This window comes from Watersipora subatra, chromosome 1 (assembly GCF_963576615.1).
Source record: "Watersipora subatra chromosome 1, tzWatSuba1.1, whole genome shotgun sequence".
In the NCBI taxonomy this organism is placed as follows: Eukaryota; Metazoa; Bryozoa; class Gymnolaemata; order Cheilostomatida; family Watersiporidae; genus Watersipora; species Watersipora subatra.
The window spans coordinates 9,802,725-9,824,780 of NC_088708.1; the positions used below are offsets into that span (position 1 = coordinate 9,802,725).

A 22,056-nucleotide genomic window follows, 5' to 3' on the forward strand; every position below is an offset into this window, starting at 1 on the left:
AACTTTTTTCGTTTTGCGACTGCCTTATAAATGAGCACTTTTGTAGACAAACTGATCAATGCCTTGGCATATAAAGCCTTTGATAGTTTTTACACTGCAGTACGTGGAAGTGGATTGGCTAAAGAAGAAAGTCAAGTTGTACAGGCTATCGATTCGATGAAAACGTTGATTTCTTCAGATACTAGAAGGTAAAGCCCGAAATAATAGAATCCAGCAAACCCTATTTTTTGTCCCTAGAGCAAGAATGAAGTCGTTTAATATCAGTGTTGGTTTGATATATATATCGCTTGATATATATCATCGATAAAGAAGGCCTAGTATAAATGATATATCATCGATATATATCGCCGATAGATATGATATTTTTGGGTCAAAAAATCGATATTTTTGAAAATATCAATTTTATCATTCCGTTTTCACCTCACAACTATTGCCAACAGTCTAAAAATGCAAATAACACCTAAAATCATCAAATACTTGCATAGGGGGCCTATTAGGCTTACCCAACACAGAAAAACAAAGACAGCCAGACCAAGTAGGTAGCATTGGCTAGACCAATTAATAAGTGTTTGAGTTGAGAAGAGTTTTTCAGATGTAAATTGTATTCCTTCATCCCTGTACTATCTCAATAATCTGATTATCTCATCTCATGTTAAACTGTTATATTTTATTGCCTTATTGGAAGACCAGCCTGCTGAAAACCCTTTGAACTTCATAATCCATGATTTTGAATTGAACAATCTGATACTCAGAAACAGAATTGTAAGCACATTACACTGACTCACTGAGACAACAAAGTAACTCATCTCATCATTTTCTGTAAAACTCTTTTAATGAATAGCTTCAAAGAATTCTGGCTCAGTATAAAATGTATTAATGGGATGACATAACTCTGAATGGTAGTGTTGGATGTGTGTTTTCATCATGTGGACTGGTTCACAGCAAGTTGAGAAACCGTCTGGAAAGCTGGCAAGCTGGTGTTTGTTTACAAATACATAAACTAGACAAGATCCGGACATTAAAACATGCTTGGACTATCATATTGTGTATTTACTATTTGCACTATTTTGTTTGCACATTGCATTCATGTTATGATTTCCAATCTAATGTTTGACGAATATTTTTATATTTACTAATATTATTATTATACTAGGCCTACAATAAATCCAGTGTTTGGTATTAAACATTGCTGACTGGCCCCATACAACTTAACTGAACTTATAAATTACATCAATCACAATGTAAACACTGTACAAGTTCAACCTTGCTTCAAATTTTTTTTCAAAATATTCATTTGTTTAAAAAATATCATAAAAATCAAAAATGTCAATAAATATCATGATATATATCAGCGATATGCTGTTTTTAAAAATATCGATATTTTTGCCAACCCTGTTTAATATACTTGTTGTAATAAAACAATTTATTTATGCCATTTTTAAATTAAAAACTATGGGATTGTCGATTGCATGTCGACTATCGCAGCGTTACGTTGGTATCTCTCAAAATTAATATAGCACGATTTTACTGATATATCATCAAACTAAGTTTAGGCTATAAACATTGCCATAACTAATATAAAACTATAAACTGCTATATATATATATGCTTTAAATCTATTAGGGCATACACGTGTGTTTAAAACTAAGTTAGAAACACAAAATTGGAATGCAGATATCTTTTGTCGTTACCAACCACTTTCAAGCCACCGATTTTTATTTTGCTCGGCGCGTTACTTTATATTCCGTAACTTTTGTTGCTGGGTCTAAAAGCCTTTACTTCATATGAGTACTTTATTTTGATAACTTGATGTGTATGTGATATACTGTTATTAGGAGACGCTTGATATATAGACATGTCTTCAGTAGCTATTAAAGAAATATGTTGAGCTACTCACTCACCATAGGAAACATGACTAACGCGTGAGGCATATCATGCAGCTTTATTCTTAATATTGCTTTTGAATTTTCAATTCTTTTGCAAAATCATTACTCAAAATATGAGCATTAGGAGTCAAGTATGACATCTATTTATATATTAGTAGACAATAAACCTTTTCCTGATTAAGTTGTACTGGGTGGCATGTAGAAATATAGTTTCTTTAGGTTATAAAACATCACAACATGTGCATGCCATATTTCTTTGCCAGACGTGATACAAATTTAAGCCCCAAATGTAGAACTCCAGTTTTTGCATATTCTAACATTTGAATCACTAGTTTATGTAATAGCCAGTCGAGTTAATCTAACACAACCAAAACTGCCTTCATTATTTTGAGTTATTTTATATCCAATGATGTACTAGTTTATAAAATTTAAACAAGCATTAGTTTATGATGTGCTGATTAATTCGCTTGTGATAAGAATGCAGGGATGTAAATTCGTTGATCAACTTGAAATGTATTAACTGCATGTTTATCACTGTTGAAAAAGCATTGACAACAAATTATTTGAAATAAATAAAAAAACAGAAGCCCACTAACAGTTTTATAGGCAATTTACAGCCGGCATATGTAATTAAAATCAAATACAGACGCTCCCCAATTTACAAACGAGATACGTTCGGAATGGAAGTTCACTAAGCGAATTTGTTCGTAAGTTGTCTCAATTCATTATTTTGTACAAAACAAATGTTTAAAGATTGTATAAGTGTGTTTAAGGCTTGTATAAGTCACCTACATACAACACTAAACAAAAATAAAATGATACGCTCTATAAAGATGTGTACAACTGGAGAGACAGTACTAATGTAAATGAAATGCTACTGCATTGTTTCAAATGTTGCTGCACGTCGTGAATACGTAAGCTGTGTACTTACTTGGAAAGATTGAGCTGTAATCTACTGCTTATATAAAACTGTTTATTTAGTGATAGTTAGAAAGAGAGAGAATTAAACAAAAAGGAAGATAGATGGTAAGATAAAATGAAAACTGTGAAAGAATAGTTATAGAGTTATAGAGAATAGTTAGAGAGAAGAGAGAGACACATAGTACATGTAATAAGATAAATAAAAGGAAGTTGAGATTGCTTTTGGATTATGTACTCGAAGGCTTAAGGAGATGATGAGGTTGAGGATATCATCAAAGACACTACTTGACAAAATGTGTACGATACAAAATCTAACTTACAGCATCTCTATACGCACATTTTTGACATACGCACAACACCATTCGTATCTACCGTTGTTCTTAACATGAATGTTTGTAAGTTGGGTAGTGTCTGTATATGCTTATTTTGTTGATTGAAACCAATGGAATTCTGTTGATTGAAACGAATAGAATTTTGTAGCAAGTTTTTGGGATCACAATTTTCTTAGATCACGTTTTTTGCGCTAATTGGTCATCATTGTATTGAGACAAATATTGAGCAACTCTGGACTGAAAGCTGAAATACTTAAAACTTACCAAATGACTATTGAACCTTGATGGTTTAACAAACCTCAGTGGCAGTTGTAGGCTAATAAGGAATATCACAGTTCCTGGATAATTAGTACAGAAATGGATAATTGTCACTTGGTGACTGACACACAAGCTTTCATATTTGCTTAATGATTTTGCCAACTATTTTTTATTGTTATTGTAATATGATATTGGTGGCATTAGGTGAACGAGATTGACATTTTAAGAAAGCTCAGAGAAAAGGAATTTTGTAGTTATTGCAGATAGTGATGGTTTATGTTTGATATTTGTAGGCCCTTGGATGTCAGATTGAGATTTCCAGAAACATGTAATGGAATAAGCAGGGCGGTAGATCGTTTGCAGGAAACTTTGTTGTCTGATAAGGAATTACTCCTGCTGCAGTATCGTGTCAAGCGTCTATTCAATCTACTAGAAAACATTCTTGTACAGCATGAATTGTTAACCATAGAAGCCATTCGAACTCTCAAGGTTATAACAAGAATTATCAAGTGGACTTCGATAGTCATTTCAGCCTCTTTAGTTTACCTTTATGTTAGACGGTTTCACAGCAATTCGAGAGTATACAAGTTGCTAGCAGAACATCGATGGGCAGTCACTGTTGCCCTAGGATGTATTACAATCTCAAGCTACTGCTATTGCAATCACAACAAATATTTAAAATCGCTTTCATTTATTTCTTAGGACATTGAACTCTAATACCTCGATAGAGGTAAAAGCTCAGCATACACACTCGCTGTACGAATATACAAAGGCATTGGTAGTTGACACACTGAGTATACACACTTGCCGTACGAATATACAAAGGCATTGGTTGTTGACACATAGAATATATATAGTTATTTTTTTTTATTGAAATGGAAACATGTTTTTGCCCTGGGAAAACAGAGCTGGGAAAACAGCAGCTTAACACGTAAAAATATAAATGAAGAATAATGAAAGTGTGTACAGAATGGTATGACCTTCACATGTTCACTTCGTCATATGTGTCATCTTCCACTGAGTATGATTGAACCTTTGACTGAGCATAAACAGCGCTATATTGAGCCGGTTCTGGTGCACCAGACGTTTGTCCCACTATACTGTAGTTATTTTCCTCATTCTGATCAGCTGGTGTGAAAAGATCCTTGTTTTTTCCAATAAATGAGTTAATTTCTGATGCATTACTTGCTCCTGCGGTTGGCCCACTAGTTTTGGGAAGTGCATTTGGTGCTTTGAAACTTTTTGGCTTTGCCTTGATTGGTGGTTTGATACTATTTCTGCTATTAACATTTGGGATAGGTTGGGGAAAAAGCTTGGGAGCTGGTGTAGGGACAGAATTGTTTTCATACTGCCTTGCAGCCAAGGTAGGGGGGTTTCCTGTGGGTGACCCTGCCGCCGACTGTTCATCTATAGAACCTGATCTAAACTTCTTATCCCTTTCTTTCATGAAATTAAAACGGGTCTGTATGAGCTGGAAGATTTTCTCACTATCACTGCCGGTAGTGAGTAGTGAAAACAATCCTTCACCTACAGAATTGAAATTTTAGTAAACCCTAGTAACAATCACCATATCGCAAATAGCTCACATTGACAAACATGTATGATCAAGCTAGTAAATGCGGGTTCTGATTTCATAAAACCTTGTAAATAATTGTTTATACAGAGCAGGTATGCAATACAATCCTCTATTCTTATCATCAGATGTGGAGAGACCAAGCCTGAGTCGGTTAACAATCCGAACAATCACGAATTTTACATGGCACCTTAATTAACACAGTTTATATAACCACAAGATCTCAGTGGGTGTAAGTTTTGAAGCAGAGATAAAGTCTGAAATCTTTTCAAATAAATGTAGTCAACCAGAATCAGTCAGCTCAACAACTGATAAAATTGATTCTGCATGGGTACATATCATGGTTCTATTTTATTCAGTCTTCGCTGATTTAAAGAAATTTCTTACACATTAAATGACTACAGAAAATATGTCCTACTTATTCGAGTGATGGAGGAGAGAAGTGATACACGAGATGAATGTGTCCAGATATAACGAGTTTTGAGGATGCTGTGTACCCTATCATAGAACCAGTTCTGCTCTGAAGTATCAACCGTTTAACAAAAAAAATCCAAAAAGGTACCTCAGTGTATGATGTTTGCAGATGATGTGAATGTGTGTTTGGAGATGAACTATGATCTGTAGCACAATTTAGTCATGAATATGGAGGTTCACAGACAGTACACTTTTAGTTTCCAATGAGAGGATACAGAAGAGGACATGAAAAAGCACTGAAAAGAGCATTGTGAAAAAAAACAGTTACACCCTTGTTCAATGGGTTAGCACATAAAGCAGGACTGGGAAGTATTACATACCATAATAAATACAAGAAAACATATATATATATACCATTCAAGGTGTGCAAGATAGTGGCGAGGTCTATAGTCATCCATGAAATAAAGTTTGTGACTAGAGAAAAACCTAGAAGAACATAATTGTAGTCACGATAAAACTTGTAATGGCCACCTGAGGCACCTAGAGTTAAAGATATTATGAAATAAGAAAACCAAGATGTGAATACAAAGAATGTTGCTGTGAATGAGATGTCTGTTTGCATGTTGTGCAAAAAATATCTATGCGGAAATGAGCAAAAATATAGGAGAGAAGAAAGAAAAAGAGGAAAGCCTGGATGAAAGTAAATGATTGCATTAAGGACATGCAAAGTGCTGGGTTAGGGAAGATATTTACATCAATCGCATCACCAGATGACATGAGTAAAGAATCATTACTTTCTTGAACATGTACAAACTGATTTAAACAAACTTAAACAAAAATACTCAACATTGATGTAGGATGGTGCCAAAAGAAATTTTCGGAGGTATTAGCATGCAAATATTTAGTATCGAAAATTTAAAAGAGGAAAAATATCATTCACCAAAATTAATATTAAACATGGTTGAATGGTATGTCGACTGAACCAATAAGCCCGTGAAATTACAGGAGCATGGTTTAAAAACCACTATACTGTATGTAGCTAATTGTGTTCCCCCAATATGCTGCCAGGCTACCATGGATTAGCTGAAATTTGTTGTTGGTATTAAAAGACATTTCAATGAAAATTTAGATGCAGCAACAGTCGTTTGATAATATTTTGGATGACACACTTTTTAATATGGTGAAGCTCAACCCAAACACATCTTGCAAGTTCATTTACACGCATTTCATGAAATTATAAGCATTTATGGAGTTGTCTTCTCCAAATACTACTGCAACCATTAGTTTATAAGAAATTTATACTCGTACTGTATGACGGTTTTAATTGGCTAGAAGGCAAATTCTGTTAATAATCCACTGCAAGATTTTAATCAGGCACAGTTGAAACAGAATGTGCAGCTCAAAGAAGCACTGATAACCCAGTATATTTTGACACGTATGTTGAAAAAGACGTTGTTTTGATAAATGAAGGATAAACCTGTACCATAGCTTATAAAAACCACCTCAAAAATTAGCATGTAAAAACATGTATGCACTGCCAAGTATTATATAAACGTATCAACAACAACAGCAGGCTACTATAATATTTTCAACACTTCATAGAAATTAACAAATTGTTACTATTTGTAGGAAAGACCATGCCATAATGATATTAGACACCATGTGACTCTGTGGTAACAATTTTTTAGCAACAAGTAGGTAGTAACAACAGTTTCCTACGACATTGGCTAAAGCACAAGTTAACTGTAATAAGTACAATTTTATCTACAAAACAAATTATCCAAAAAGCCCAATTAAACTTCTCCCCAACATCATTTTGTTACCACAGCAAGATATTTGTGCAATGTTCTTGTCAGCACCCAAAAACACTATATGTACATTTACTCTTTTAATAAACTCTAGTCATGAATTTTTTCTCATCAGCCATTGATTTAGAAACTAACACGATTAACAATAAACAAACCAGCTAGTTAACTAATTAGCTAACTAACGATTAACAAAGTTAAATGGATGATTGGATCAGTCTTGTGTGAATCAACCTGAAATGACCAGTCAAATGACAATACAAACGATACCTGATGAGCATTTACGCCCGGCTTCAAACTGAAAGTTGGTTGAGGACCTTCCATATCGCCTGACGTGTCGAAAAGGCCATGTGTAAAGCCTTTTATTTGTTGTTTTGTCAACTATAGAAAAGTTCTCAGTGCTGATGTGGAGCTCATAAATACCCTTCATATGACACCTTTCAGCAGAGACGTTCTCTACTACGGTGACATTAAATATATCCGCTGCAAAGAAGCAAAAAGTTATGGCAACATATTGTAGCAACATGCAAGTATTTGTAAGAAATCGTAATATTAACACCAACAGTTTTAAGAAGATTTTAGGTTGCAGAAGCTACTCACGCGTCTCTGTTTGATCATAGTAAATGTTTTCTTCAAAGACCAAATTGTCACCCATAACTTTACTAGGCTCTACAAGTAAAAACGATTCTCTCCAATACACAGCCAAATGGTGATGGCCAAGCAAGAAGTTATCTAAAGTTTTATCATGTTTAAATGGGAAATTCTAAAGAACACTCAGAGATGTGCATTTATGCAGCTTTGGCGATGTGCACTGTTGTTCAGATATGGCATGTGTAGTACAAGCTGGTCACTGAGGTCAAACCAATGTTATGCATACCAATATACCATGAACTGTTTTTAGTTCTTAGAGAAGTTTAATAATATGGAAATAAACAAACCTAGTTATTTGTCTTCAACTGTTATTCCACCACCCGCTAACAACAACCACAAGTAACTTCAGTACACGAGAAACAAGCTTGAGAGTCACAAGAAGAGCCTCAACTAAAATTAGCTAGTCAAGTGTGAACCAATAACTTATGCATTTAGCCTATAATTATTAAGGCACAAATTACGGAAACCAAAACACCGTCAAATCATTACAGCTACCCTAGAGTACTAAGTTTTTACTTGAGATACTACTGGTCTGTGAGAAACAGAAGGAAAATGCCGTTTTTAGTTCATTGTGAACTTTTTGAAGAATGTCAATGCATGTCTATTCGACTGAGGGGCCACAAATATCTGCACTAGTGCATTCATGTGAAGCTTTCTTGAAGATATTTTGCAATATTATAAATTTGCTAGTCGGGTCTCATTAGCCACACATTTGAGCGTGCAATTTTTAGAACTCAGTATAATAATTGTACAAAAATTCATGCTTAGGTGAGAAATAAATACACCTAAATAGGCATCTGTCCATAGCCAAGTTTGCACGTAAGTGCAGTTTTGCAGGTTTGACGTATGTCTTTGTTTTGTCTGTTTTGTCGTAACACTCTTTGTTTATGTTATTAATTTTTAGTTATCACGAAATAGAATGAGCAAGTCAAAATTTGCGGCAGCTAGAATAGAGCATAAAATGCTGTATCTTGAGAGAGCATCTCTAAAGCTGATATTTTTAATAACCAGTAGGCCTACTGTATAAAATATTTTGTAACAACCAATGACACTAATATTAGACTAAAGAAAAATTTTTATTATTGAATTTGGTTGCTAATTTGACAATTGAAATTTTAACAAACAAAATATAATGCATGACCAGTGTTTACCGTTTTGCAGAAAACAGGACTAGCGAGTTCGTGGATTACGTTTTCTGTCTGAGGTTTGGGTTCCTGACAGACACGGTAAGCTCGAATATTATGCTGGCAAAAAATTATACCATGACGGTTCCGGTTCCGGTTTTGAATGAGCTAGGCGCAAAAAATTCCTCTCTTCAAATCTTGATGATAAATCCACAAAAGAGTCCAATTTTCTATATACCTTTCTTCTTTCTTTCTTTTATATTTGTACATTTCTAATTTCTATACACTAACATAACACAACAGCAGGTATTTAAGCAGCTCGGCCGCCTCAGGCGCTGCTGTGGCTAGTTCGTTCGGTTGGAGTGCTTGCATTGTTTGTGTGTTGATGCCTGGTGTATTGCTGATTTTTTTTTTTTTATTTTTTTTTTTTTTTTTTTTTTTTTAGTTAATTGAGTTGGTACTGGCCAGTACATTCTTTTGTAATGTCAACTCCAAAAAGTTTAGGAAGAAATTCTAGTACTAGCAGCCAAAAGGGAGATAGATCTAGATCTGGCTCTAGCAGTAATAAAGTTAATGCTCACACATGTGGGAAATGCGAGAAGTTAGTATTGGATGAAGGAATTGAATGTGAAATTTGTACAACATGGTTTCACTATCCATGCAGCAAGTTTAAAAAAGAGGCAATTAAATTCTTGGCAATCCCCGGAGTGCATTGGTACTGCCACAAATGTGACCACCCCAATGTTAAAACAATTGAATCTAGACTAGAGAAGTTGGTTACTGACTCCCACCAACAAGCACCTCTAACAATGAATATGGGTGGGCTGAAAACTCTTGAGGACAATATTAGTAAATCATTATCAGAATTCAGGTCACAAATAACAGAAACACTCGAAAACAAGCTTACCACCTCACTGACCGAGCTTAGATCACAAATAATGGTAGCAAACGAAAACATAGACAAGTTGAAAAAGTCCAGCCAACACACCAACAGGGACATACCTGAACAAAAGGCCTACGGCCCCCAGGTTGAAACTGATCAATTGAAAACATTCAGCTCTTTATTGAAATCACCTATTCATTCTGAAACAACCTTATCAGGCAACCCACCACCGTCAATCAAACCCCACAATAATCGGGTGGATTTTGATCCCAATAAATGTGTAGTAGTTCATAGCTTTGAAAACAAATCTCTGGCTCTCAATCATATAGCCATCAGACACAGCATCAGCAGCATACTAGATAAGCCAATAATTATGTTTTTGAAAAAATTCGAACATGACAAAAACGACCCAAAGCTCATGATACAATTTGAAAAATCTTCTTCAGTAGACCAATTACTGGAAAAGTGGAATCCCACCACTGAAAACTGCAAAGTTAGAAGGCCCCAAAGGCCATCCCCAAGATCAGATGGAATTTGTTTTGGGGTCCCTAAAAACATTAGCGAAGACGAGTTGTTGGGATATGTTAGGCAAGAGTACCCTTCCTGTGAAAAGGTGATCAGATTTCTGACCAAAGATAAAACAACTACTGGTACTGTGAAACTAATTTTTAAAGTACCAAATGACCTAATTGAAGCCATTGATAAAGGCATATACATCCAGCAACTGTGCTTAAAACTAAATGTGGAAAAAGCAAAACCACCAAAGCCTAGGCCCCTTCAGTGCTATCAGTGCTGGGGGTATAGCCATGTAGCATCAAACTGCACTGCTAGCAAAATCTGCAGACATTGCAGTGAGAATATCACAGCAGGTGCTGACCACAAAGATTGTAGTAAACCCCCCAAGTGCTGTAACTGTGGCTCGAGGGGTCACGATGCAACGAGCCATAGTGACTGCCCCTTTTTTAACCAAATACTCAAAAAATTGACAAGTAGGGAAGCCGTCAGAGATTTACAATCATGACTCTGATTTTATGGAACAGCAACAGTATTAGGAACAAAGTCCAGTATCTGGAAACCATTGTACATGAGTATGATCCTATTTTTATAGTTCTCACCGAAACCCATTTAGACCCTCAGGTTTCGAGCAATGAACTAAAACTACCAAACTACGAAATTTTCCGCAGAGACCGCCCCACTAAAGGCGGAGGCATCTTAGTCGCTATTAAATCATTGAAAGGGGTTCAGATATTTGATTCTTTTGTGGATCCTAATGAGGAGATGCTTGTGATCAATTTGTCTGTTCACGGGTTTCGTGTTTGTGTAGTAACTTACTACCGTCCTCCGAGCTCAGCTAAGATGAGTGCACTTTTTGATTTTTTTGAGGACAGCCTGGTCAGCAATTTTGTCTTACTTGGAGATTTTAACTTTCCTGAAATCCAGTGGACCCTTGACACGCCGGCCGTCTCTCCAGGGGGTCGTGGACTTGCTAAGAGCTTTTTGTCTTTTATTTTGAAAAATAACTTTTCGCAGCATGTAAACTTCCCTACCCACTCTAAAGGCAACACACTTGATCTTATTTTTACAAATTTTGATCCCTGCCCTATTTTTAAAAACGCTGATGTTGGAATGTCGGATCACACAGCACTGTGCTTTGAATTTTTTAGTTTTTTTCCACAGGTTGATCCCCCAGTTTCTCGCACTACTAAAACTCTTTTTGACTTTGGTAAGGCTCGGATGTCTGACATAAGCGAACAGACAGCCCACCTTTACAAACATCTCCAGTTTATTGAAGCTTCAAATACGACAGATTTTTTATGGAACACATTCAAGTACACTATTTTAAACATAGCTAACTCATGCATCCCAGTACGTAAACCCAAAGGTAAAAAATTCTGGTTGTCAAGGGAAGCCAAAACAGTTTGCCGAAAAAAGAGAAGGTTTTTTCATACCTATAAAGCTTACCCTACTAGCCACAATTTAGAACAACTAAAGTCCATTGGTAATCTATCTAAACGCCTTATTAAAAGAGATTATAATAAATTTTTAGAGTCCCATATTACTGAAAGCCTTAAGAATGGCGATTCCAAACCTCTTTTCCAGCTTATATCTAAATCCTCAAAAGGGGGAAACTGTTCAAACATTATGCAATTACATAACTGTGTGAATGACAACGATATGGCCATAAGTTTTGCTAACAATTTTAAGTCCGTATTTACTGTAGACGATGGACACGTCCCACAAGTATCATTCACTCAATCTAGTGCAGAACATGTACCCCAAATGGACATTGCTGTCAGTGAAGAGGGAGTTTTGGCCCTTCTTAATAATCTTAACCATCGTAAGGGTATGGGCCCAGACAACCTTAGTCCTGCCTTGCTCAAGTTTTTGGCTGTTGACATTGCTCCCATTTTAACGCTGATTTTTAAACACTCCCTCAACACAGGGTGTGTGCCACTTGATTGGAAACATGCCAATGTAGTCCCTGTATTCAAGAAAGGTGACAAGAAGGCCCCACTTAACTATAGGCCAATATCACTCACTAGCGTATCATCTAAGGTTATAGAACATATTATTGCTCATAACATAAGAGATTATCTCGATCAGAATAACATCCTAAGTGAAACACAGCATGGTTTTAGAAAAAAGCACAGCTGTGAATCTCAACTTATACACACCATATCAGACTTGGCAAATTTTAATAATCTTAACACTCAAGTGGATGTACTTGTTTTGGATTTTAGTAAAGCGTTTGATACAGTTTCGCATGACAAATTGATCCACAAACTTAGAAGTTATGGCCTAAATGCAAATGTAGTGACTTGGATACAGCACTGGCTCCTGGACCGCACATTCTGTGTCATAGTTAACGGTAAAACATCTCCACCTACCCAGGTAACATCAGGTGTGCCCCAGGGGTCGGTGCTTGGACCCTTGCTTTTTCTTTTATATATCAATGACCTTCCAGAGTCTCTGAACTGTCCAAAGACATCCATACGTTTATTTGCGGATGATGCCATACTTTTTAGACCAATAGAATGTGCGTCCGACAGCCTTCTGCTACAGGACCAACTGTGCAGAGTGGCTGCATGGGCTGAGTCGTGGCAGTTGAGATTTAATGCTAATAAATGCACATCTACATCTGTGGAACCAGTTAGATTTTCACATATATACAACTATTGCGGTACATCTCTTATATCCTCGCAATCCTTTTTATACTTGGGTATACTTGTTTCTAGCACCCTCAATTTTAATGAACACATAAATCGCATCATACGTAAGGCTAACGGCACTCTTTTTATGCTTATGCGGACCCTTAAGAAAACATCTCCTAATGTCAAAAGGACAGCATACTATAGTGTGTGTCGTCCACTGCTAGAGTACGCTTCGGAAATCTGGAGTCCACATTTTGATTATAGTATACAAGATTTAGAGTCCATTAACCGAAAAGCTTTTAGGTGGGCCAACAATTTAAGAAAATTTGATAGTATATCATCAGAAATGGTGAAAATGGGATGGCAAACACTTGCAGAGAGAAGACGCATCAAGGACGAAAGCACACTGCAAAAAATTTTAAGCCAAGACCTAATGGTCGATTTTAATAGATTTGTAATTAAGAACTCATCCTATTTTACTCGAGGCTCCAATATCAGACACACAATCAATACAAGTGCAATGAAACACTCTTTTTTTAACCGTGCGATGAAATTTTAACATCTGATTCTCTTATAACTAGACCAAGCGATCTTATACTTTTATCCTTCAGTCTTAGATAAATAAGTCTATGCTTATTTGTGATCTTATTTTTATGCCTAATGCACCATTTTATTTCTACAGGCCTAGCGGCCACTTGAAATATTTTACAGAGATAGATAGATAGATAGATGACTCGTTAACAATACGCTACCATTTCGAAACGACTACCTCAAATCGTGCAGGGTACAAACGAGCCATACAACTCTACCAAGGCTGTTCCCGGCACATAAAATTGAGAATTATAAGTTATGCGAGAAGGGCAACAGATGAATAGAAGATATATCAAACTCCAGGTATCTGCTGCAGCCGTTTTAACACTACAGGATATACAGCTTAGCTTTTTTGTTTATAAATTTGGTAGGTGTTCTTAAATTTTCGATCAGGTTGTCGCTCCCACAACTCTTAGGGTTCTTAAATTGCTAAATCTATTTGCAAAAGGTTAGCAAATATTTATGGTTGTAGTGAGCAACAACAAAAACAACAACTTATTACACAAATTTACTTTTAAAGTTATGCCATTAAAGATATCTCAATGCTGTGTAAAAACAATTGATGGAGCGCGTTGCCTGGCATTACTACCATATAATCTGTATATTTTTGTGGAAACGTACGATATGTGCTTGTGACAATATAAGCAACATAAGCTGAAGCCCGTCTTGAGAAAAATCCTTCTAAAACATCGCCATGTAAAAGCTAAGACGGAGAACTCGCAACGAGGAAGTCAGAGAAGCTTGTGCATATTTTTCGTTGAAGCGCTCAACAACACTAATTTTTGTATTTGTATTTCCGTTACTGGTTTAGTTGTCGCAACTGAAGAGGTAAGTGTATCGTATGTTTTACGTGCTGTTCATCACATTTGTTGAAGCCCCGATAATAAAAACAAGAAAGTCAAATCTGACGCTAACGTATTAAATGAATGTGCCGTTTGATTTGGGAAAGCGATCCATCATCTTTGAGCACTCATAGTGAAGATAGTGTTCTCACACACACAAGAAGATAATACGTGTATGCTTAGTCATATGATGGTATTTTGCTGAATTTAGGTTAGATCATATTGTTATAATGACAATGAAACTCGTTTAGGAAACAAACTAATAAAGCTTTTGAAGGTCGACCAAACATCTTAGCTACAGAAAAGCAGTATGCTATTTGTATAATCACAGCTTAATAGAGCAATTACCATCAAAAAGCTTACGATACCATATAAGCTCGAAATGCTTGTTTGAACAAAACTGAAGCACCATAAAATTATAATTAATTTATGTTTGCGAATACACCAGAAAAGCTACGTTTATAAATAAGTAATTTGAGAACAACCTCATACCCACTGCCTATCAATATTTGACAACATGGGCTTTGTCTTAACATGAAAAAATAATTTTAATGACAAAATGTAAAAATCTGATTGACTTAATGTAAAAAATGCGCCAAAATGCTAAGCTAACATTAAAACGACAGACACTAACTATATATAACTAACGAACAAGTGCCATAGATATTATATATAGTTGAGTTTGCTTGCTTGATTCATTTTATGCAAAGTATCAAAGCTATTATCAAATAAGAGAAATGATTGTAGATAAGCATGTTAATGCACCTCTAATAACAACAGAGCAGGAGATTATCCTTAACTGAATAGTTAGCTGAAATTTCAGACATGGGCCTAGCTCATGGTTTTTATATGATGCCTATTAGTTGTACATAGAAAATCAAATATTATTCATTCGTCTGCTAGTTGGCTGTATGTATTCGTCTACGAGTTGACCACTCACTGGTGAGAGATGGTATCATTTACTATGTTTGTAGGATACCATTGCCATGTTTCTCAAAACTTGCTTAACTCGCGTGAATTTTATTTTTAGTGCTGGTGAATCTGTTGGTTGAAATTGCAGTTGCTGTTACAAAATGACAGAAGAACGAGGGCCTGACTATTATGCCAGAAAACGGGTATGGCTGTGCTTGGCGTTTATAGCAAAATGGGAATTTATAGATTGCATAATATAATTACTAGAGTTGCTTGATCTATATATGGGAGATAAATACATGAAACTAATTGTAGGACAAACGTGTCGATTTCAGTTTAAATTTTTGCATTTCTTTTTTGTTGTGCCTGCTCTGTGTTTTTCATGGAGCTCTTGGGCTATCTTTGCTGATCTAATTATAATAATGGGTTAACTCGTTATAGAAAATGTTGGAAGCGGAAGAAAAAGGAGAGTCAGATGAAGAGGAATATGTTCCATATGTTTCGGTAAAAGACCGCAAGCGAGCAGTTTTACAGAAACACGGAAACTGTCTGGGAATGCTCATGAAACAAGAGATGGAACGGCCAGAGAGCAGTGGAAACGAGTCAGATGGTGAAGTGAACAGTGAACTAGATGATAACCGGATTGCTGGAGTTGGTAGATCTCTACTTGATCAGCACAGCGAACTTAAAAAGAAGGAAGAAGGTAAGTCATTTGAAAAATATTTTGACACTAATTCCTGTCAACCTGGAAATGCAATTAAAAAACCTAAAGCAGCAACTACAGTTGGCTTTTTTCTCTGAACGCTCTAATTTATTCTAGTTATAAAAAGTTTGTGAAACCAGTTAGACTGCTTATTGCTGTAGAGAGTAAAGAAACAGCACTGGAAAAGCAACTTAAGGAAGAAGAGAAGATTCTAGAAAGTGTTGCAGAAAAAACCGCTCTAATGGGTGTGGCTGAGCTGGCTAAGGGTATCGAGTACACAGAGCCTATTAAGACAGGGTGTGTGTTCTCTAAAAGCGATCTGCTCTCCATGATATTGATTATTCGACAGCGGCTAAATCTACAGCTTTAAAACAATTTTACTTTCCAGAAACTTTGTTTTAATTTTGATTACTGTGCCTTTGAAAAATGTTCCTAATACATTCCTCAAATTCCTACCCATGCTAACTTTTCAAATTCAAAGTTTTTATAAAACATTTTTATGATTATTGGCTATTATCAACTGCTGAGACTGATCAAAATGGAGATGCTCTCATTTCGAGTTAAAGCTCCTTAGTTAATAATATATATAACTCAATGCTATTGTACATTCATATGGTAGGAGCAAATTAAATTGTTTCTTCATTGCAATGTTTTAAACTATTTTGGAAGCAAGCATAAGTTGTCTATACAACCAAATTGTATGGAAGAATAGACCTGCTTTTACAGTGTTAGCACAAAAATTATAGTCTCATAGATTGGACTTTGGTGAAACATGGCTTAATGCGGGTTATTTAGTGCATTTGCATTATATAGAATTGTTGCAAAACTTATCTGCAATGTTTCTTTTTGTGGTAGAAGGAAGATTTCTCAAGTGTCTTCTGTTTTGTCATGGTGTTTGTAATTATTCAATAGAAGAAGGTTTGAATATGCTTTGAATGATGATGTTATCTATTGCGAATATGGGAAGTTCTATATCAAATCTAGTATTCAGAGATGTGTGGCGCCATATTACGTACAACAATTTTTTTTAATTTGTCAGCGATACAATATTTTGTGTCTTTATGTATCACGGTATATCCATAATTTATTCTTTTAGATGGCGAGCACCCAGGTACATCCAGGAGAGAAGTGAAGAAAAGCACGCCAAGATAAGGGAGAAACACTGCATACAAACACAAGGCGAAGATTTGCCTCCCATTTGCCAAACGTTCCAAGAGTGCAAGTTTCCTCGCTCCGTCATACATGCTCTGAAGAAGAAAGACATCCTAAAACCATCTCCTATACAAATGCAAGGTTTACCTACCGTGTAAGTCCCTATAGTGAAGAGTTCAATGATAATGGTCATTACCCTCTGCATCTCTCCCTCCCTCTCTTTCTCTCTCTTCCTCTCTCTCCTTCTCTCTCTCTCTCTCTCTCTCTCTCTCGCAATTGGTCGTTTCGACAGTAACTGTCTTATAGTTTAGGCTTTATCACTGGCTTCCACTCTCCTTTCCGCTTCCTTTTCCCATCTGTTGCTCCCATCTGTTGCTCCCTGCATACCTAATGCTAAAACATCCTTTTGTATTTAACAGTCTGTCGGGAAGAGACCTAATTGGTGTTGCTTACACTGGATCCGGTAAAACTATGGTCTTCATTCTGCCCATAATCATGTTTTGTTTAGAACAAGAGAAACGACTTCCATTTATTGCAAATGAAGGACCATATGGAATGATTATTGTGCCATCGGTAAGTTTATGAGTTTCTAGTAGTCTATTTTTGTTGTATCTATAGCTGTTATTAGTAGACATGTTACCTATATTAACATATATTGATAAGGTATGGAGTATGGTAACATTGTAGGAATGAATGTATATAAACCAATGTTAACATATACAGTTTTAATAATGTATGGGTTATGGCAACACTGTATAGATGAATTAACATTTTACCTATATTAACATATATTGATAAGGTATGAAGTATGTTAAAACTACGAGAGCCGCTAGTCAAGTTGTAGTTTATTTTTCAGACGGGCTCATTCAAAAACATGACCAACACTGGCTACAACTGTGTATGTCTTTATTAGCATAACTGCCAAATCACATACAGAATGATTGTCTCGATTATATATCCTATGTTTTCATATATGCCCCTGATTATCATATATGCCCCTTATTATCATATATGCCCCTGGTTATCATATATGCCTCTGGTTATCATATATGCCCTTTGTTATCATATAGGCCCCTTGTTATCATATAGGCCTCTTGTTATCATATGTGCCCCTTGTTATCATATAGGCCTCTTGTTATCATATAGGCCCCTTGTTATCATATAGGCCTCTTGTTATCATATATGCCCCTGGTTATCATATAGGCCTCTTGTTATCATATAGGCCCCTTGTTATCATATAGGCCCCTTGTTATCATATAGGCCTCTTGTTATCATATAGGTTTCTTGTTATCATATAGGCCCCTTGTTATCATATAGGCCTCTTGTTATCATATAGGCCTCTTGTTATCATATAAGCCCCTGGTTATCATATACAGTAGACACTCTTATAACGTATACCTTCTATAACGAAAATTCCAGATATCATGAAAGATTTATGGGAAGTTTTTGCTTCCTACTACGTAAAAAATTCCAAATAATGTAAAGTGTCAAGTCATATGAGTTTTCAAATTCGATTTGAATGTTTGTTTATCTTGCCACACTTGCCTAGCTTTATATATAACATTCACTACATTCTAGTTCGTCGTGATAGATCGTCTAATGTGTCGACAAAAAGGAGAATAGGATAATTACGTAATTGTTCATAGATACTTAAAGGTGATCAATTGGTGCGGGCGTTACAGCGTCGGTCCACCAATCTGAATGTCATGAGTTGATTATCGTCGAAAGTATTCTTTTATCTTAACCTTGACCAATGGATAGTGATAGACAACGAACGGGTAAGACTGTGTTTTTATAATAAAAAGATTTTGTTGTTGCCTTATTGTAGACGTACAAGATATTTGTTATTAGCCTTACTTGGCAGAATAGAATTTGCTGTTTATAAAAATAAGCAAATCGTTGTAAATGAACGTCGAAAATGTGCAGTCTCTATCAATTTGTTGTAAATTTACCGCAATCATAGTCTATAAAACCAGTGGGATTGATCATAATAAGGAGAAAAGTTGTCGATGCAAACCAATAATACTGCCGTTACGGTACAGCCCACAAATTAAACAAGTTAAGTAGAGTTTCACTTATTGCATGGCCAAAGGGGTGAGTTTGGAAAGATCTTTGAACGGATTAGACAATTTACATGTATTTTACTGTTCTTGTGACTTAAATTCCCTACAAGGTAAATGTTTCTGGATCGGATTATTTACGTTGTAGAAGCGCCTACTGTATATCCCTTATCATACATGCCCCTGGTTATCTTATATGTCCCTGGTTATCATACATGCTTCTCGGTTAATATATATACCCTTTATTTATCATACATGTCCCCTGGTTATCATATATGCCCTTGGCTATCATATATGTCCCTTGGTAATCATATAAGCATGCCCTTGGTTGTTATATATGCCCTTGGTAATCATATATGTCCTTGGTTGTTATATATGCCCTTCGTAATCATATATGTCCTTTGTTCGCATATGCCCTTGGTTAGCATATAAACAGTTGCCTAATAAATGCCAGTCCAAATATGGATGGTTTCTGAAGTCCTTTGTATATAGATGAACCGAGTATAATATGCTAACAGCGCAAAATTTGTTTTTAGAGAGAGTTGGCTCGCCAAATATATGAGGTGCTTCAGTACTATTGTCGGTCACTTGACAGAGATGGCCATGGTAGACTCAGGACCTCCTTATGCATAGGAGGAGTTAATGTCAAGGAACAGATGGATGTCATTCGCAAGTAATGTGATTGGCATGTTACTGAATACACAAAAATTTATTAGTTTATAAAGCTCACAGTTTTTTAGGCATCCATTTCTATCAGTTTTGTGAGATATTGAAGGACTGATTACCGTAGTCTAGATAATTTCATAGACTCAACGTATGTATAGTTACTGGTATAGGTATTTTCTATTGCTTTTACTATTTGCTTGTATGCAAAGCTGTGCTTTGTACCCATTAACAACATTTTTTGTTAAAATTTAGTAGCTGCAATATTCATGCCACCGTATGAAAGGCATGGTACCTGCTCACAGGCATGTCACCTTATAAGCACATTCTTACTTAAAGCGGATACACCATGTTATTACACACATGTTACCTTATCACAGATGTACCACCGTATCACATATAACCCTTTGCTGACAGATATGCCATCTGGTCACAGGCTTGTCATTTTACTGTGAGGATTCCATCTAGTTACAGTGATTGCTCCTCGAGTATAGACATCATCTTATCACCATGATGATGGCTGAGGAGGAATGTATCTGATAAGGAAACATGTCTGTGATGAGGTGGCATGTCTGTGATAAGGTGGCATGTCTGTGATAAGATGGCATGTCTGTGATAAGGGGACATGTCTGTAATAAGGTGGCATGTCTGTGATAAGGTGGCATGTCTGTGATAAGGGAACATGTTTGTGTTAAGGGGACATGTCTGTGATAAGGGAACATGTATGTGATAAGGAGACATATGTATGATAAGGTGGCATGTCTGTGATAAGGGGACATGTCTGTGATAAGGGATCATGTCTGTGATAAGGTAGCATGTCTGTGATAAGGGAACATGTTTCTGTAAAGGAACATGTCTGTGATAAAGGGACATGTCCGTGATAAGGGGACATGGTTGCGGTCAGGTGACATGTTTGTGTTTAGGTGAAATGTCTGTGATAAGGGGGCATGTCCGAAATCAGGTGACATGTATGTGAAAAAGGTCAGGTCTGCAGCAGTTCTTGTATTGGTTTGTTATGTTTCGTTGATTTGCAAGCTAATCTTTACAATACTAATTTGTCATTAACTGCAAAAAAGTGAGAAGTTGAGAGAAATAGAGGCTCGCATATGTAAGCAAGTACAAACTTACACTGAAGGTTGAATTTAAGAACTTACACCGAGTACATCATGTTGACAGGGATGATATGGTAGCTTACAATTGTATATACTGGTCTAATACATGGATGAATTAATGTAAAAGATTCTCTTTGTATGAAAAGTTAGGAAACCGTAAGTGTACCTCGTTTGATGGTTGTGTGACAAACACTTACACTTGTTGTAGGGGTGTACACATAGTAGTCTGCACTCCCGGTAGAATTCTTGACATTCTAAACAAAAAGATGATGAACATGGATATGTGCCGCTACGTGGTATTTGATGAGGCAGACCGTATGATCGATATGGGGTTTGAGGAAGACGTGCGAACCATATTTTCATTTTTCAAGGTATCCTTTTTTAACTGTTTATAATATGGTCATATACAGAGACAAGATCGAGTATGAGTCATAACAATTATATACATGTATAGCCGCTGCTCTTTGTCACGAGCTAGTTGTTATCATACAACTGTTGCCACGCGTGGCACTCAATCTAGTTAATAGCCTAATGTCACTGGTTTCTTATCTTTTGCTAACCTATAGACCCTACTGATCGCTTTTATGATTATTTACTTTTCTCCGATCTTAAGATAAGTTGGATTTTATGAGAAAAGCCCAACAACATCAACCCACTGTTTTTTTCTCTAATTGATGAAAAGTTTAGCACATTTCCATTGAGGATGTTACTAATGGTTGAATAGTATAACGTGTTGATCACTCTACATGCAGATTGCAGCAATTGCTCTAGTCAGTTGTGGTGACCTGGAATTTAAATTTGACTGATCAACTGAAGATCTTCACTGGTCATCAAGATTTTCACCTGAAGATCACCCGAACCTTTCAGATCTGAAAGGTTTTGTCCGGTAATCAAACCGGGTCTTGGAATCACTTTTTTAGCATCACAGGGCAAATATGACAATGATCTGTATGATACAAAATTAGATTGATGCGTACAGTCCAATGGATCATTCATGATAAATGCATACCCAAGTCTGTTAT

The 22,056-nt window shown here is 36.1% G+C and overlaps 2 protein-coding genes and 1 long non-coding RNA gene across 7 annotated transcripts in view; 2 read left to right on the top strand and 1 right to left on the bottom strand.

The window, feature by feature from the left end:
• On the top strand, positions 1-4,356 carry LOC137399648 (uncharacterized). Its single transcript, XR_010979169.1, has 2 exons — positions 1-188; positions 3,691-4,356. It is a non-coding gene; the product is annotated as an uncharacterized lncRNA (long non-coding RNA).
• On the bottom strand, positions 3,726-14,353 carry LOC137399635 (docking protein 1-like). 2 transcript variants are annotated; one of them, XM_068085819.1, is made up of 4 exons: positions 14,212-14,353; positions 7,790-7,858; positions 7,460-7,672; positions 3,726-4,924 (listed from the first exon to the last, which is right to left on the bottom strand). In XM_068085819.1, exons 2-4 carry the CDS (start codon positions 7,842-7,844, stop codon positions 4,380-4,382), a joined length of 813 nt encoding a protein of 270 aa, XP_067941920.1. In that variant the 5' UTR covers positions 7,845-7,858; positions 14,212-14,353; the 3' UTR covers positions 3,726-4,379. The 2 variants fall into 2 exon arrangements, with proteins under 2 accessions (XP_067941920.1, XP_067941929.1); XM_068085828.1 differs by lacking the exon at positions 14,212-14,353 and adding an exon at positions 8,128-8,395.
• LOC137399601 (probable ATP-dependent RNA helicase DDX41) overlaps positions 13,758-22,056 on the top strand; it is a 13,722-nt gene continuing 5,423 nt past the window's right edge. For 2 of the 4 annotated variants that reach the window (XM_068085783.1, XM_068085802.1), the window contains exons 1-8: positions 14,494-14,643; positions 15,463-15,547; positions 15,786-16,047; positions 16,209-16,344; positions 17,144-17,353; positions 17,619-17,772; positions 19,796-19,932; positions 21,243-21,405. In XM_068085783.1, the coding sequence (XP_067941884.1) occupies positions 15,506-15,547; positions 15,786-16,047; positions 16,209-16,344; positions 17,144-17,353; positions 17,619-17,772; positions 19,796-19,932; positions 21,243-21,405 (1,104 nt within the window). In that variant the 5' untranslated portion in view covers positions 14,494-14,643; positions 15,463-15,505. Of the gene's footprint in view, positions 13,894-14,486; positions 14,644-15,462; positions 15,548-15,785; positions 16,048-16,208; positions 16,345-17,143; positions 17,354-17,618; positions 17,773-19,795; positions 19,933-21,242; positions 21,406-22,056 lie in introns of those variants that run through there. The other 2 variants (XM_068085790.1, XM_068085797.1) reach the window with 2 other exon arrangements.

Coding starts and splice junctions, on each gene's coding strand:
- LOC137399635 (XM_068085819.1), bottom strand. CDS start 7,844: ATGGGTGACAATTTGGTCTTTGAAGAAAACATTTACTATGATCAAACA. Junction 7,673..7,789: donor CTATGATCAAACAGAGACGC/GTGAGTAGCTTC, acceptor GCTTCTTTGCAG/CGGATATATTTAATGTCACC. Junction 4,925..7,459: donor CGGGCGTAAATGCTCATCAG/GTATCGTTTGTA, acceptor TCAATTCTGTAG/GTGAAGGATTGTTTTCACTA.